The sequence below is a fragment of the Staurois parvus genome, unplaced genomic scaffold (assembly GCF_062004578.1).
Source record: "Staurois parvus isolate SC_StPar_1 unplaced genomic scaffold, SC_StPar_1.0 ptg001026l, whole genome shotgun sequence".
NCBI lineage: Eukaryota > Metazoa > Chordata > Amphibia > Anura > Ranidae > Staurois > Staurois parvus.
In genome coordinates, this window is record NW_028318822.1 from 129,026 (window position 1) to 143,867 (window position 14,842).

General features: G+C 46.0%; 1 protein-coding gene across 1 annotated transcript in view; it reads right to left on the bottom strand.

Annotated features, from left to right (window-relative positions):
- Positions 1-7,411: 7,411 nt before the first annotated feature.
- The window catches only part of LOC149441082 (uncharacterized), a 30,125-nt gene continuing 22,694 nt past the window's right edge, over positions 7,412-14,842 (bottom strand). The window contains 1 exon segment of the mRNA XM_089657723.1: positions 7,412-9,094. Within this exon segment, the coding sequence (XP_089513849.1) occupies positions 7,842-9,094 (1,253 nt within the window). The 3' untranslated portion in view covers positions 7,412-7,841.

Sequence of the window (14,842 nt, forward strand, 5' to 3'; positions counted from 1 at the left end):
CAACAAGGTCCACCCTGATCAGTCCCTCTCCTCTCTGGTAGACAACAAGGTCCACCCTGATCAGTCCTTCTCCTCGCTGGTAAGACAACAAGGTTCACCCTGATCAGTCCCTCTCCTTGCTGGGAGACAACAAGGTTAACCCTGATCAGTCTCTCTCCTCGCTGGGAGACAACAAGGTCCACCCTGATCAGTCCCTCTCCTCACTGGGAGACAACAAGGTCCACCCTGATCAGTCCTTCTCCTCGCCGATAGACAACAAGGTCAACCCTGATCAGTTCCTCTCCTCGCTGGGAGACAACAAGGTTAACCCCGATCAGTCCCTCTCCTCACTGATAGACAACAAGGTCCACCCCGATCAGTCCTTCTCCTCGCCGATAGACAACAAGGTCAACCCTGATCAGTTCCTCTCCTTGCTGGGAGACAACAAGGTCCACCCTGATTAGTCCCTTTCTTCTCTGTAAAACAACAAGGTCCACCCTAGTTAGTCTCCCTCCTTGTTGGTAAACAACAAGGTCCACCCCAATTGCTGGTAGACAACAAGATCCCTCCCTTCGAATTCTCTGAAGGGAATATCAGATTGCCTCTAGGGGGATCAGGAAGGAATTTGTTTTCCCTGCAGGAGCAAATTGGATCGTGCTTTGCTGGGGTTTTTCTGCCTTCCTTTGGATCAATTGTGGGTGTAGGATTATAACTTTTATTTTTTTTTGTGGTTGAACTGGATGGACTTTTGTCCTTTTTCAGCCAGACTAACTATGTAACTGGGTACTATCTTGCATTTGTTTGCACTAAGATTAAATTTAGTGTATTATTTACTGAAATATACCCTTGACATATGACATAAAATCACCATGTTATTCTCCAGGGTCTCTGCTTTCAGAAAATCGGTTTGGAGGTTTTAACTAATCTTCAGACCCAAATTGTGCATTTTACCAAACAGCAAACAATAAAAAAAAGACAACTCTGGCAGTGAAAGGGTTTAAAGCAAAGTTCAGCGCCCCCCCCCCAGAAAAAAAAAAAAGCCAACAGCTACAAATACTGTAGCTGCTGCCTTTTAATACTAGGGCACTTACCTGTCCAGGGATCCAGTGGTGTCTGCACATCGAGCTGATTCTTCAGGCGGCTATTGGGTGCTGGGGCCACCATCTTGACTAAGGGAAACTGGTCTTGCAGCTTCACAGCCAGTTACCTACTATGCATGCGCAAAGTGCTGTGTTGTTTGTGAATGGGACACAGTCTTCTGGGGCTTGTGAAGTGTCCCTGAGGGCTGTGTGGGGGGGGGGTGGAAGGAGGGGAGCTGAACTTCCGGGTCATTTCGCCGTGGTAAACTGAGCTGGAAGTGGAAGCGGGCAGCACAGTGGCTAAAATGGTTAGCACTTCCGCCTGACAGTACTAGGGTCGTTGGTTCAAATCCCAACCACGGCACAACCTGCCTGGAGCTTGTATGTTCTCCCTGTGCCTGCATGGGTTTCCTCCAGGTACTCTGGATTCCTCCCAACTCCAAAGACATGCTGGTAGGTTAATTGGCTCCTGTCTAAATTGTCCCTAGTATGTGTATGTATGAATGTGAGTTGGGGGCCTTAGATTGTACGCCCCTTGAGGGTTAGGGACTGATGTGAATATACAATATATATGTAAAGCGCTGCGTAAATTGACGGCGCTATATAAGAACCTGAAATAAATACCTGTCAAAACCAGGTATAAGTCCCCCCCCCCAAAAGGTGCCAAATATGGGCAGAGCTTTCTTTTGGTGGTATTTAATCACCACTGGGTTTTATTTTTTCCTAAACAAACTAAAAAAGACTGAAAATGTAAAAAAAAGAAAAAAAACAAACAAACAAAACTTTTTTTCTTAGTTCCTGTTATAAAATTTTGTAAATAATTTTTTTCCTTCACATATGTGCGCTGATGAGGCTGCAGTGATGGGCACTGACAGGCATCATATATGGCATGGATAGGTGGCACTGAAAGGCAGCTCTGATGGGCACTGATATGTGGCATTGATGGGCTAGGCAGGTAGCACTGATGGGGCTATATTGATCATCAGGGCACTAATGATCAGTATACATGTTCCCTCTGAGGAATGACTTTAACCGATAACTGGCATTTCCTATTTATATGCGATCAGCTGTGATTGGACACAGCTGATCACATGATAGAGCCTGCATCATCGGCTCTTTACTGCGATCAGTAATCCGCAGTGCCCCAGGGACACAGCACACCACTGATCGCCACACACCCCCGGGGTGGGAGGACGTCATATGACATCCTCCCAGAACGAGAGAACCACCGCCTTCCTGTCATTTTCTAATATGGTGGGCGGGAGGCGGGTAATTAACCTCTTAATGCCAGCACCTCCCAACCCCTTAAGGGGTTTCAGATGCTGGGAGGTAGAGTGGGTTTTTAGGGTCATGTGACCACCATGATTCACTGTCACGGCGGTCACATGATTGGAAAAGGTCCCAATCTCAAGGGGAGATCGGGACCTTTCTGTGAGACACCGACATATGTGCAGGGCGCTCGCTCTCAGCACATATGTGTTTTCAAATGGTACGCAGATTTCAAGGCCCAGCCACTGAGAGGCCGCATATTTGCGTACGGTCGGTGTCAAGGGGTACTTATGCCATTCAATGTCTACTGTACTCATAAGTACATGGGTATGATCTCAGTTACTAGTATGAAACCATGAATACAGGAGAAATAAGTGAGCGCTAAATAGAATCACCACCAACAGCAGCTGTACACCAAAAGGCACCGTACAGTTGTGGCCAAAATTATTCAACCCCCAATGCTGTAAAGGGGTTTAGGGACTATAGTGTACATTTGGAATTGTATTCAGAATCAAATCCTACAAGGACGTTGTAACTACCCAAATGCAACTAAAATGACATCAATTGTTTATGTAATACAGTAGTAAATGGTTCTTATGTGGTTTCTTCATTGCCACAATTATTCAACCCCTTAAAGACTACCACTCTGAAGAACAGAGGTTCATACAGGTGCTTTCCATCAGGTATTGAAAACACCTGTGGATGTCACCGAGCAGCAATCAAGCATAATAAGCACCAATTAGGCAGCTTTAAAATGACTGTGATACTCAGCTCCTTCTAGACATTTACTGGTGTGGTTACAAACATGGTGAAGGCAAGAGAATGGTCCAGGAAGACAAGAGAAGAGGTGATTTCTCTTCACAGGAAGGGCAATGGCTATAAGAAGATTGCAAAGATGTTAAACATACCAAGAGACACCTTAGGAAGCATCATTCGCAAATTCAAGGCAAAGGGCACTGTTGAAACGCTACCTGGTCGTGGCAGAAAGAAGATGCTGACTTCGACTGCTGTGCGCTACCTGAAGCGTAGAGTGGAGAGAAGTCCCCGTGTGACTGCTGAGGAACTGAGAAAAGATTTGTCAGATGTGGGTACAGAAGTTTCAGCCCAGACAATAAGACGCACACTGCGTAATGAAGGCCTCCGTGCCAGAACTCCCAGGCGTACCCCCTTGCTGTCTCCAAAGAATAAGAAGAGTCGACTGCAGTATGCCAAAAGCCATGTGGACAAACCACAAAAGTTGTGGGATAGTGTTCTGTGGACTGATGAAACAAAATTAGAACTGTTTGGGCCCATGGATCAACGCTATGTTTGGAGGAGGAAGAACAAGGCCTATGATGAAAAGAACACCTTGCCTACTGTGAAGCATGGTGGAGGGTCAATCATGCTTTGGGGCTGTTTTGCTTCTGCAGGTACAGGGAAGCTTCAGCGTGTGCAAGGTACCATGAATTCTCTTCAGTACCAGGAGATATTGGATGGAAACGTGATGCAGTCCGTCACACACCTGAGGCTTGGGAGACGTTGGACCTTTCAACAGGACAATGATCCCAAGCATACCTCCAAGTCCACTAGAGCATGGTTGCAGAGGAAAGGCTGGAACATTTTGGAGTGGCCATCGCAGTCACCAGACTTAAATCCGATTGAGAACCTCTGGTGGGACTTAAAGAAAGCAGTTGCAGTGCGCAAGCCTAAGAATGTGACTGAACTGGAGGCCTTTGCCCATGAAGAATGGGCGAAGATACCCGTAGATCGCTGCAAGACACTTGTGTCAAGCTATGCTTCACGTTTAAAAGCTGTTATAACTGTAAAAGGATGCTGTACTAAGTACTAAGATTGAATGTCACTTGGGGGTTGAATAAAACTGATAATGCTGTGAGCACAGAAAAGACATTTGTGGTTATTTCATTATAACTGTTATGTTATATTTGTCTGACCTACAAGTGCCTCTTTAATGTAAATGTAAGCAAGATGACTGAATGATCAAAAGCAATGTCAAACTGGCCAAAACACTCAATTTCAGTGGGGGTTGAATAATTTTGGCCACAACTGTATAAGACCTTTCAAAGGGCACAAGTATAACACAGAGGGGTGCAGCGCTCCTAAAATCTATAACACAGGAAAAATGATAAGCAAATGACATAATAAAGTGACCATGTGCAAATAAATATATAGGCCACTAATTCGTGGCTAATAGTGCTGGAAAGTGTGAAATCCAATATAAAAGTTCATAAAGGAGGTGATAATGAGATCCCAAATGACCTAAGGACGTCCTATGACGTAGTCCGTGGTCAGGTGATATAAAGTAATATGATTGCGCACTCACCAGATGCGCAAATCAAATGCGCATTGATCGTAGAAATCACAGGTCATCCAATATCATTGGATGGATCTGGTCACAGTATACCTCACTCCCTGACGACACTGCCACACCCGATAGTCACCTTGCAATAGATGTAACTTGCTCTGTGGGTGTAGTTAGCTCCCAAGGGAGCTCAGAAGAACAAAGTAGCCCACATAGTGCAGTATCTTTAGGATATTTATTCCGTTCAAAGGTAAGTAATACAGATAGGAGTAGATGTAAAAGGTTACTGACCATAAATGCAAGTAAGATGGCCACCCGGGGCCCCTCGTGGCGCCGGCGGCGTGGCGTCACACCTGCTGTAGCTCTACACTGACGCGTTTCGAACTACTGCTCGTAGTCATAGGGGTTCAGCTTACCGCGGGTGGACGTTTCTTCCTTATTTATATAGGAAAATGGCACGTGTGCAGCTCATGGCACTATTATGATGATTTATATGGATTTTTATATATAGAGTAACGATTGCTGAGTTTACTCACCTATATATATGAACAGGATCGCAAAGTATATATTAATGCCCATTATTTTTAATTACCCTTGGACCTGAACATTAAAGTCCATGTTGGGTTTCTTTCATTCATATGTATTCATTCATGTTAATTCTTCATATTTATTCATGTTAGTTCTTGATATGCATGTAGATTGATGCATTTGTGGCACAGAATCATTTCCGTAGCCACACATCATCACTTGACGATTCCTGTCATGCTTCCTGTCACCGCAAGTCCGTCATACAGGCATCTGCCCATGTGCCGACGGTCAGTGTCAGGAATGGACTCAGCACTGGTGGTGGGATTCACTTGCCGTGTGGGCTGCAGTACCAGGGCTGACCAGTGGGTGCTCTCAGAAGCCAGAAGCTCACTCCTGCAGTCAGCCAACACCTGGGGCTGATTGCAGGAGGTGTATTTAAGGAATGACCAGGCCTGTGATCAGGGCCTTGGTGTATGTTTCCCATGAGCCCCTGTACCTGGTATCCTGTGTTCCTGCCTTGTTGCTGACCCTGCTTTGATCCTGACCTCCGCTGACCGTCTCCTGTTGAAACCCTGGCTTACCTGACCATCCTTCTGCCTGATCCTCGGTACCGCGCTGCCCGCTACCTGCTGAACCTGGCTTGTGACCCCGACCATTCTCTGCTTGCTCCTCCTGTACCACGCTGCCCGCACGATACCGACCCGGCCTGTCTGACTACGCTTACTTCACCCGACGATCCATCCCGCACGGATCACCTTTAGTAAGTCTGCCTGCCTCTTCCCATCAGACTCCGTTCCTGCACTCCCCTGCCAGTACTCGCTACCACAGCTGGACGCACTCAGGGGTCGCGACCTGGTTCCAGTCTGCACCAAGTCCATCCCCACCATCAGGGGCCCTAGTGAATAGCGACCTGGTTCCTGTCTGCACCAAGTCCATCCCCACCATAAGGGCCCTGGTGAATAGCAGGCTGGGGACTTAGACCCCACGCCCTGAGGAAATCCGTGCTGCTAGAGACACTGCCAGGCGGCACCTGACAGTACCTTACGGCCTGCCTGACCATTCCACCTCTCCAGCCTGACTACGCCTGTGTTCCTGAAGCCTGCTACTTCCCTGTGTCAGTCCACACATTTCTGGTCATACCCGGATCCCTAACAGTCAGGCTACACTAAAAATGGCACCCACTGCAGAGACACGCGGCTTTCGGAAAATGGCGCACGGTAACTGCGCACGCGGCATTTTCCTATATAAATAAGGAAGAAGCGTCCACCCGCGGTAAGCTGAACCCCTATGACTACGAGCAGTAGCTCGAAACGCGTCAGGGTAGAGCTACAGCAGGTATGACCCAACGCCGCCGGCGCCACGAGGGCCATCTTACTTGCATTTATGGTCAGTAACCTTTTACATCTACTCCTATCTGTATTACTTACCTTTGAACGGAATAAATATCCTAAAGATACTGCACTATGTGGGCTCCTTTGTTCTTTTGAGCTCCCTTGGGAGCTAACTACACCCACAGAGCAAGCTACATCCATTGCAAGGTGACCCTCGGGTGTGGCAGTGTCGTCAGGGAGTGAGGTATACTGTGACCAGATCCATCCCATGATATTGGATGACCTGTGATTTCTACGATCAATGCGCATTTGATTTGCGTATCTGGTGAGTGCGCAATCATATTACTTTACATCACCTGACCCACGGTCTCCATCATAGGACATCCTTAGATCATTTGGGATCTCATCATCACCTCCTTTATGAACTTTTATATTGGATTTCACACTTTCCAGCACTATTAGCCACGAATTAGTGGCCTATATATTTATTTGCACATGGTCACTTTATTTTGTCATTTGCTTATAATTTTTCCTGCGTTATAGATTTTAGGAGCGCTGCACCCCTCTGTGTTATACTAGTATGAAACCATGGCTGATGAAAGAAAAAGGTCTGTTTAAATAATTTTTTTTGGATGTGACAAGCATTTATCCAACTGTGACAAATTCTGGCGTATTAATATTTAAAATGCAATGATTTCCTCTGATTGTTAGCTCAATCTAGTGGCTTGAAATACCTAAATCAGTAAAAATCGTGCAATACTACAATATGGCCACTAGATGGAACCAATGATCATGGGAAATCACTGTATAAAAATAAAATACTGTCAAAATTCATCACAACTGGTCACATTTGTTAACCTTTTTTTTTTTAAATAGACCTCCCAAGTGTTTGTAAAAACTTGCACCAAAAAAAAAAGGATTCAATGAAAGGTGAAGACTCCCTTTTTATTTTTGTACTATCAATGGCCAACCCGATCCAACACTTCATCCATGTCTTTGGTAACACATTTTTTAAAAACAGACCTCTAAGTGTTTGTGAAATTTTCCATCACAAAATGTACTCAGCCAATGAAAGGTGATGACTTCATTTTTATTCTTCTCCTGCTATCAATGGCCAACCCGGTCCCACACTTCATCCATGTCTTTGGTGACCTCTGATATCCTTATGAACTGTTTCTTCCATGATGAAGATCAGCCATGGAGTATATCTGAGGTGTATATCAGGGTGTGCTTCTTCCCCACATGAGAGCTGGGATGTCCAGCAACATTCATCTAGAAGACATTTCCCACACTCAAGGCACTAATACACCTCCAGGGTTGTGTGGGACCCCGATGTACAGGAAGACAGGACATCCCTCACTCAGACCAGGAAAGTTCATTGACCTCAGTGTCCAGTCTAAGATGTTTGTAAAGACAGGACTTCTGTGAGTGACAGTTCCCACACTCAGAACAGGAAAGTGGCTTCTCCTCCGTGTGAGAACTCTGATGTCTGGAAAGATAGCATTTTTGTGAAAAACATTTCCCGCACTCAGGACAGGAATATGGCTTCTTCTCCATGTGAGATCTCTGATGCCTGGAAAGATAGCATTTCTGTGAAAAGCATTTCCCACACTCAGGACAGGAATATGGCTTCTCACCTGTGTGTAGCCTCCGATGTCTACAAAGATTGGACTTATTTGAAAAACATTTCCCGCATTTAGGACAGGAATACAGCTTTTCCCCCAAGTGAGACCTTTCATGTGGGTCAAGTTCTGATTTTCTTCCAAAGCATTTCCCGCACTGAGAACAGGAATACGGCTTCTCTCTTGTGTGCAATCTCCGATGGCTATAAAGATTGGACTTGTGTGAAAAACATTTCCCGCACTCAGGACAGGCATGTGGCTTCTCTCTTGTGTGAGTTCTTTTATGCATATCAAGAATGGATTTAAAATGGAAACGCTTCCCGCACTTAGGACAGGAAAACCTCTTAAGCTTCTCACCCAAGTGAGACCGCTGATGTGTGTTAAGACTGGACTTCTGTGAAAAACATTTCCCGCACTCAGGACAGAAATATGGTTTTTCCCCCGTGTGAGACCTTTGATGTTTGACAAGTTCAGATTTTTTTATAAAACATTTTCCACACTCAGAACATGTATACGGCTTCTCACCTGCATGAACTCTCTGATGCATATATAGAGAGGACTTGTCTGAAAACCATCTTCCACACTCAAGACAGGAAAATGGCTTCTCCCCCATGTGAGATCTCTGATGTATGGAGAGATGGGACTTCTGTGAAAAACATTTCCCGCACAAAGGACAGGGATACGGCTTCTCCCCTGTGTGAGATCTTTTATGCACATTCAGTTTGGATTCAAATTTGAACCTCTTCCCGCACTCAGTACAGGAAAACCTCTTCTCTGTTGGAAGGCCGGCCCGGTCCCGCACAGTCTGAGGTTCCTCAGGATACGAGGAATCCGATGGTCCATCTACACTGGGTGGTGCCGGATGGACATTGGAGGGAGCCAGGTTTTCTCCTGGACTATACTGTGTGATGTCCTCATCTTCTACTTTCCAGTCTGGAGACAAAGTGAGACAATCCTCGGAGGTTTTCCTCATCTCCCGGCCATGGACTAAAATACAAAGACAAAGAGGATTAATAGACAGAGCTGATTGGTTCCCCCAAACCAGGACTCCGCCCACATCAGGCAGCTTGGTCTCTGAGGAGCTTACAATTCCACCCTCAAGGGAACTAGGAATTGGCTCCTCTGATCTCCTACCAGGTCATTTCTTTATTCATGGACCTTAGTCAGAGAGTGAGGAAACAACCAGAACTGTCTTTTATAGGAGGGACAGTGATGAGGGGATTATAGGACGAGGGTCCCCACCCCCTCTATCACTCATCGCCATCTTCCCAACACAAGAAGTACTGCACTTCCTTATTTAGTCCATGATTTAGTCATGAAGAACAGCGGGGCTGAGCCCCACCAGAGGTCAGAGAGTGAGGATGGGGGGAGAACAACCAAGATGAAGACTGGACTGATCCTGAAGACCACCATCATTGGGGTATTGACTCCTCCCTCATTATCACTTTCTGTTTAAGGGTCAAAAGTTGGAGGATGTTATCACATTATTATCACCCTGTAAAAGTCTGTGCTCCAATCACATCATCCCATATAAAATGTCCACCTGGGAGGAAATGGGTGTAACAAAAGAGGATACATATTATGTTTATATATAGCAGTGGGGGGAGGGGGGAGAGCAGAAGTCAGGACTATGGAATGTACAACATACTGTGTAACATTGCACCCTCCTACATAAGCAGTTAATTTAGTTTGGGGTTCCTGTTATAGCCACAGGAGTCTAAATTGCTTGGTTTAGCCTGCTGGAGACTCTACAGGCTGAGAGTTTGAATACCCCCCCGACTCTAGGAGAAGCTTCTGGAGACTGGGGTGGGAGGATTAAAATACCCGGCCTGAATATTAACCTCTTCATACCGGCGCCTCCCAACCCTTTAAGAGGTTTCAGATGCTGGGAGGCGGCCGGGGTTTTAGGGTCATGTGACTGCCGTGATTCGCTGTCACATGATCGGAAAAAGGTCCCGATCGCAACGGAAGATCGGGACCTTTCTGCGAGACATGGACATATGTGCTGGGAGCGCGCAGGGTGTGGGCTCTCAGCACATATGTGTTTTCAAATTGTATGCCGCTGAGAGGCCGCATATTTGCATACTGTCGGTGTCAAGGGGTTAAGTAGGGCCTATCCAATCCCTGGGGATATCTGCCCAGATGGTGGTTTGGTTCCTATTAAATAGGTTGGAGTCTAGAGGAGAGGGTCTTTCCCCTGTGTGGGAATGGATCTGTGAGCTCCAGGGGCGGCTTTCCCTGGGGCTGAATGCTGGCTTGTTTCATTGGAGGCTGCATCTATGGACTTTGTAGGTTCTGGGACCCCGTGAGTTAAACTTCCACTCTTGTGCTGAAGTTTTTTCCTGGTCTCCAGCCAAGAAATGTGGACTAATTCAGCCTGCTATGACTTGCTCTACAATTTTGGTGCATGGTCTCCAGCTGTGCACATATGGACTTTCCTAGCCTACTACCATTACTTTGGTTCCATTCCATTTTGGAGTACCCAGTTTCAATCCAAGATCCCTTCCCAGTAATTTCAAAAAAACACCCTTAGACTCTACGGAGTGGATGGATGACTGGGTTGTGTTGTGTGCCTGGCTGCTTTGCAGTAACCTGGGAAAGAACCTCTTCAAATTTCACAACGGTCCCTATGGGGGTAAATGCTACAGAAACATACAACAATTTGGACCATATAGAATCAGAATTATGTAATGTACACCATAGAGTATATAGTGCAGGGGTCAGGAGTATGTAATGTACAACATAGTGTATATAGTGCAGGGGTCAGGAGTATGTAATGTACAACATAGAGTATATAGTGCAGGGGTCAGGAGTATGTAATGTATAACAGAGTATATAGTGTAGGGGTCAGGAGTATGTAACGTACAACATAGAGTATATAATGCAGGGGCCAGGAGTATGTAATGTATAACAGAGTATATAGTCCCAGGGTCAGGCGTATGTAATGTACAACAGAGTATATAGTGCAGGGGTCAGGAGTGTGGAATGTACAACATAGAGTATATAGTGCAGGGGTCAGGAGTATGTAATGTACAACAGAGTATATAGTGCAGGGGTCAGGAGTATGTAATGTACAACAGAGAGTATATAGTGCAGGGGTCAGTACTATGTTATCTACAATATACAAAGCGGAAAATAATGATTGTATCCCCTGTAGATTGTGTAAGTTTGCCCACTTACAGATTGCTTGAGGCGATTGTAGCCGTATTAGTGCATTTGCAACAGGAACAATTGAGTACTGTCCGTGATACTTTTTTTATTTGCACGAACATACAATTTTGAGGACAAGCTTTCGGGGAATGTCCCCTTCTTCAGGTCTAAGCAGTAAGAAGTTCCTTGTAGTTGGTGGAGAAACCTTGTTGGGAAGCACAGAGGTAAGATGTTCCTTGTAGTTGGTAGAGAACCTTGTTGGAAAGCACAGAGGTAAGACGTTTCCTGTAGTTGGTGGAGAAACCTTGTTAGGAAGCACGGAGGTAAGACGTTCCTTGTAGTTGGTGGAGAACCCTTGTTGGGAAGCACAGAGGTAAGACGTTTCCTGTAGTTGGTGGAAAAACCTTGTTGGGAAGCACGGAGGTAAGACGTTCCCTGTAGTTGGTGGAGAAACCTTGTTGGGAAGCACGGAGGTAAGACGTTCCTTGCAGTTGGTGGAGAACCCTTGTTGGGAAGCACAGAGGTAAGACGTTCCTTGTAGTTGGTGGAGGAACCCTTGTTGGGAAGCACAGAGGTAAGACGTTCCTTGTAGTTGGTGGAGAACCCTTGTTGGGAAGCACAGAGGTAAGACGTTCCTTGTAGTTGGTGGAGGAACCCTTGTTGGGAAGCACAGAGGTAAGACGTTCCTTGTAGTTGGTGGAGGAACCCTTGTTGGGAAGCACAGAGGTAAGACGTTCCTTGTAGTTGGTGGAGGAACCCTTGTTGGGAAGCACAGAGGTAAGACGATCCTTGTAGTTGGTGGAGAACCCTTGTTGGGAAGCACAGAGGTAAGACGTTCCTTATAGTTGGTTACCAGGTTTGCACACATCTCAGGAGGGATTTTGGTCCACTCTTCTTTACAGATCGTCTCTAAATCCTTAAGGTTTCTTGGCTGTTGCTGGGCAACTAGAAATATCAGCTCCCTCCATAACTTTTCTATAGGATTAAGGTCTGGAGACTGGCTAGGCCACTCCATGGCCTTAATGTGCTTCTTCTTGACCCACTCCTTTGTTACCTTGGCAGTATATTTTGGGTCATTATCATGCTGGCGCACCCATCTCCGGCCCATCTTCAGTGTTCTGGCAGAGAGGAGAAGGTTCTCATCAAAGATTTTACAATACATGGCCCCATCCATTGGTCCCTCAATGTGGTAAAGTCGGCCTGTACCTTAGCAGAGAAACAGCCCCAAATCATAATGTTTCCACCTCCATGCTTGACTGTAGGGATGGTGTTCTTGGGGTCATAGTCAGCATTTTTCTTCCTCCAATCATGGTGAGTCGAGTTAATGCCAAAGAGCTCAATTTGGTCTCACCTGACAAAGGCACTGTCTCCTAATCATTTAGATGTTCATTGGCAAACTTCTGATGGGCCTGTACATGTGCCTTCTCGAGGATGTGGACCTTGTGGGTGCTGCAGGATTTCAATCCATGGTGGTGTATTGCGTTACCAATGGTTTTTTGGTGACTGTGGTCCCAACCTTGAGATCATTCATGAGCTCCTCCTGTGTAATTCTGGGCTGATCCCTCACTTTTCCCATGATCTTCTTTACCCATGAGGTGAAACCTTGCATGGAGCTCCAGACAGAGGAGGGTGATTGATGGTTATTGTGTATTTCTTCCATTTGTGAAAAATCGCTCCAACAGTTTTCTTCTCAACAAGCTTCTTGCTGATGGTCTTGTAGCCCATTCCAGCCTTGTGTAGGTCTACAATCTTGTCCCTGACGTCCTTTGACAGCTCTTTGGTCTTACCCATAGTGGTTAGGTTTGAATGGAGGAGATTCTGTGGACAGGTGTCTTTTATACACATAATGAGTTGTCGTTAGAAGCCCCTTCTTACATTGACTGATCTGTGTACCGCATGAGCACATAGCCAGGCTGTGGGAGCCAGAATCATTATTGGTTGGTAGGGGATCAAATACTTATTTTACTTACTGAACTGCAACTCCATTTATAACATTTGTATCGTGTTTTTTTGTTTTATAATATTCTGTCTATCATTTAAAATACACCTGTGATAAAAAATAGACCCTTCATTTCTTTGTAAGTGGGCAAACTTACAAAATCTGCAGGGGATCAAATAATTATTTTCCCCACTGTAAGTTATATAATGCAGGGTCAGAACTCACAATATTAGTATTCAGTGGCAGCTTAAATGTTTACTTGAGACATATCCCTCCACCCGGCACAGCCAACACACAACAGAGTAAGTAACCCCGGGAGAATTGCTCTGTCAGAGATCTTTCTACACCCAAGCATGGGGCACAAGACCCAAGGCACATACCCCAGGTGCATAGGTCAAGCAACGCCTATGGTGAAAATCAACATTTTGCTGACAGCTGAACCCCAGAATGTCCATAAATCCAGTCTAGATACCGTATTTGCCGGCGTATAAGATGACTGGGCGTATAAGACGACCCCCCTACTTTTCCTGTTAAAATGTAGTGTTTGAGCTATACTCGCCGTATAAGACTACCCCTCTTCCAACGCACACCAAATAAAAAAACATCAGATTTGATTTCAATATGGTATGCTATTTCAGTATGGTATTCCAATGATGGGACACTATTCCTCCCACTGACACCAATGATGGGACACTATTCCTCCCACTGACATCAATGATGGTGCCCCATCATTAGTGTCAGTGTGTGAGGAATAGTGTCCCCTTAATTAGTGTCAGTGGGAGGAATAGTGCCCCATCATTGGTGTCAGTGGGAAGAATCGTGCCCCATCATTGGTGTCAGTGGGAGGAATAGTGTCCCATCATTAGTGTCAGTGGGAGGAATAGTGCCCCATCATTGGTGTCAGTGAGAGGAATAGTGCCCCATCATAGGTGTCAGTGGGAGGAATAGTGCCCCATCATTGGTATCAGTGGGGGGAATAGTGCCCCATCATTGGTATCAGTGGGAGGAATAGTGCCCCATCATTGGTATCAGTGGGAGGAATAGTGCCCCATCATTGGTGTCAGTGGGTGGAATAGTGTCCCATCATTAGTGTCAGTGGGAGGAATAGTGCTCCATCATTGGTGTCAGTGAAAGGAATAGCGCCCCATTATTGGTGTCAGTGGGAGGAATAGTGCCCCATCATTGGTATCAGTGGGGAGAATAGTGTCCCATCATTGGTGTCAGTGGGAGGAATAGTGCCCCATCATTGGTGTCAGTGGGAGGAATAGTGCCCCATCATTGGTATCAGTGGCAGGAATTGCGCCCCATCATTGGTATCAGTGGCAGGAATTGCGCCCCATCATTGGTGTCAGTGAGAGGAATAGCGCCCCATCATTGGTATCAGTGGGAGGAATAGTGCCCCATCATTGGTGTCAGTGGGAGGAATAGTGCCCCATCATTGGTATCAGTGGGAGGAATAGTGCCCCATCATTGGTATCAGTGGCAGGAATTGCGCCCCATCATTGGTATCAGTGGCAGGAATTGCGCCCCATCATTGGTGTCAGTGAGAGGAATAGCGCCCCATCATTGGTATCAGTGGCAGGAATTGCGCCCCATCATTGGTGTCAGTGAAAGGAATAGCGCCCCATTATTGGTGTCAGTGGGAG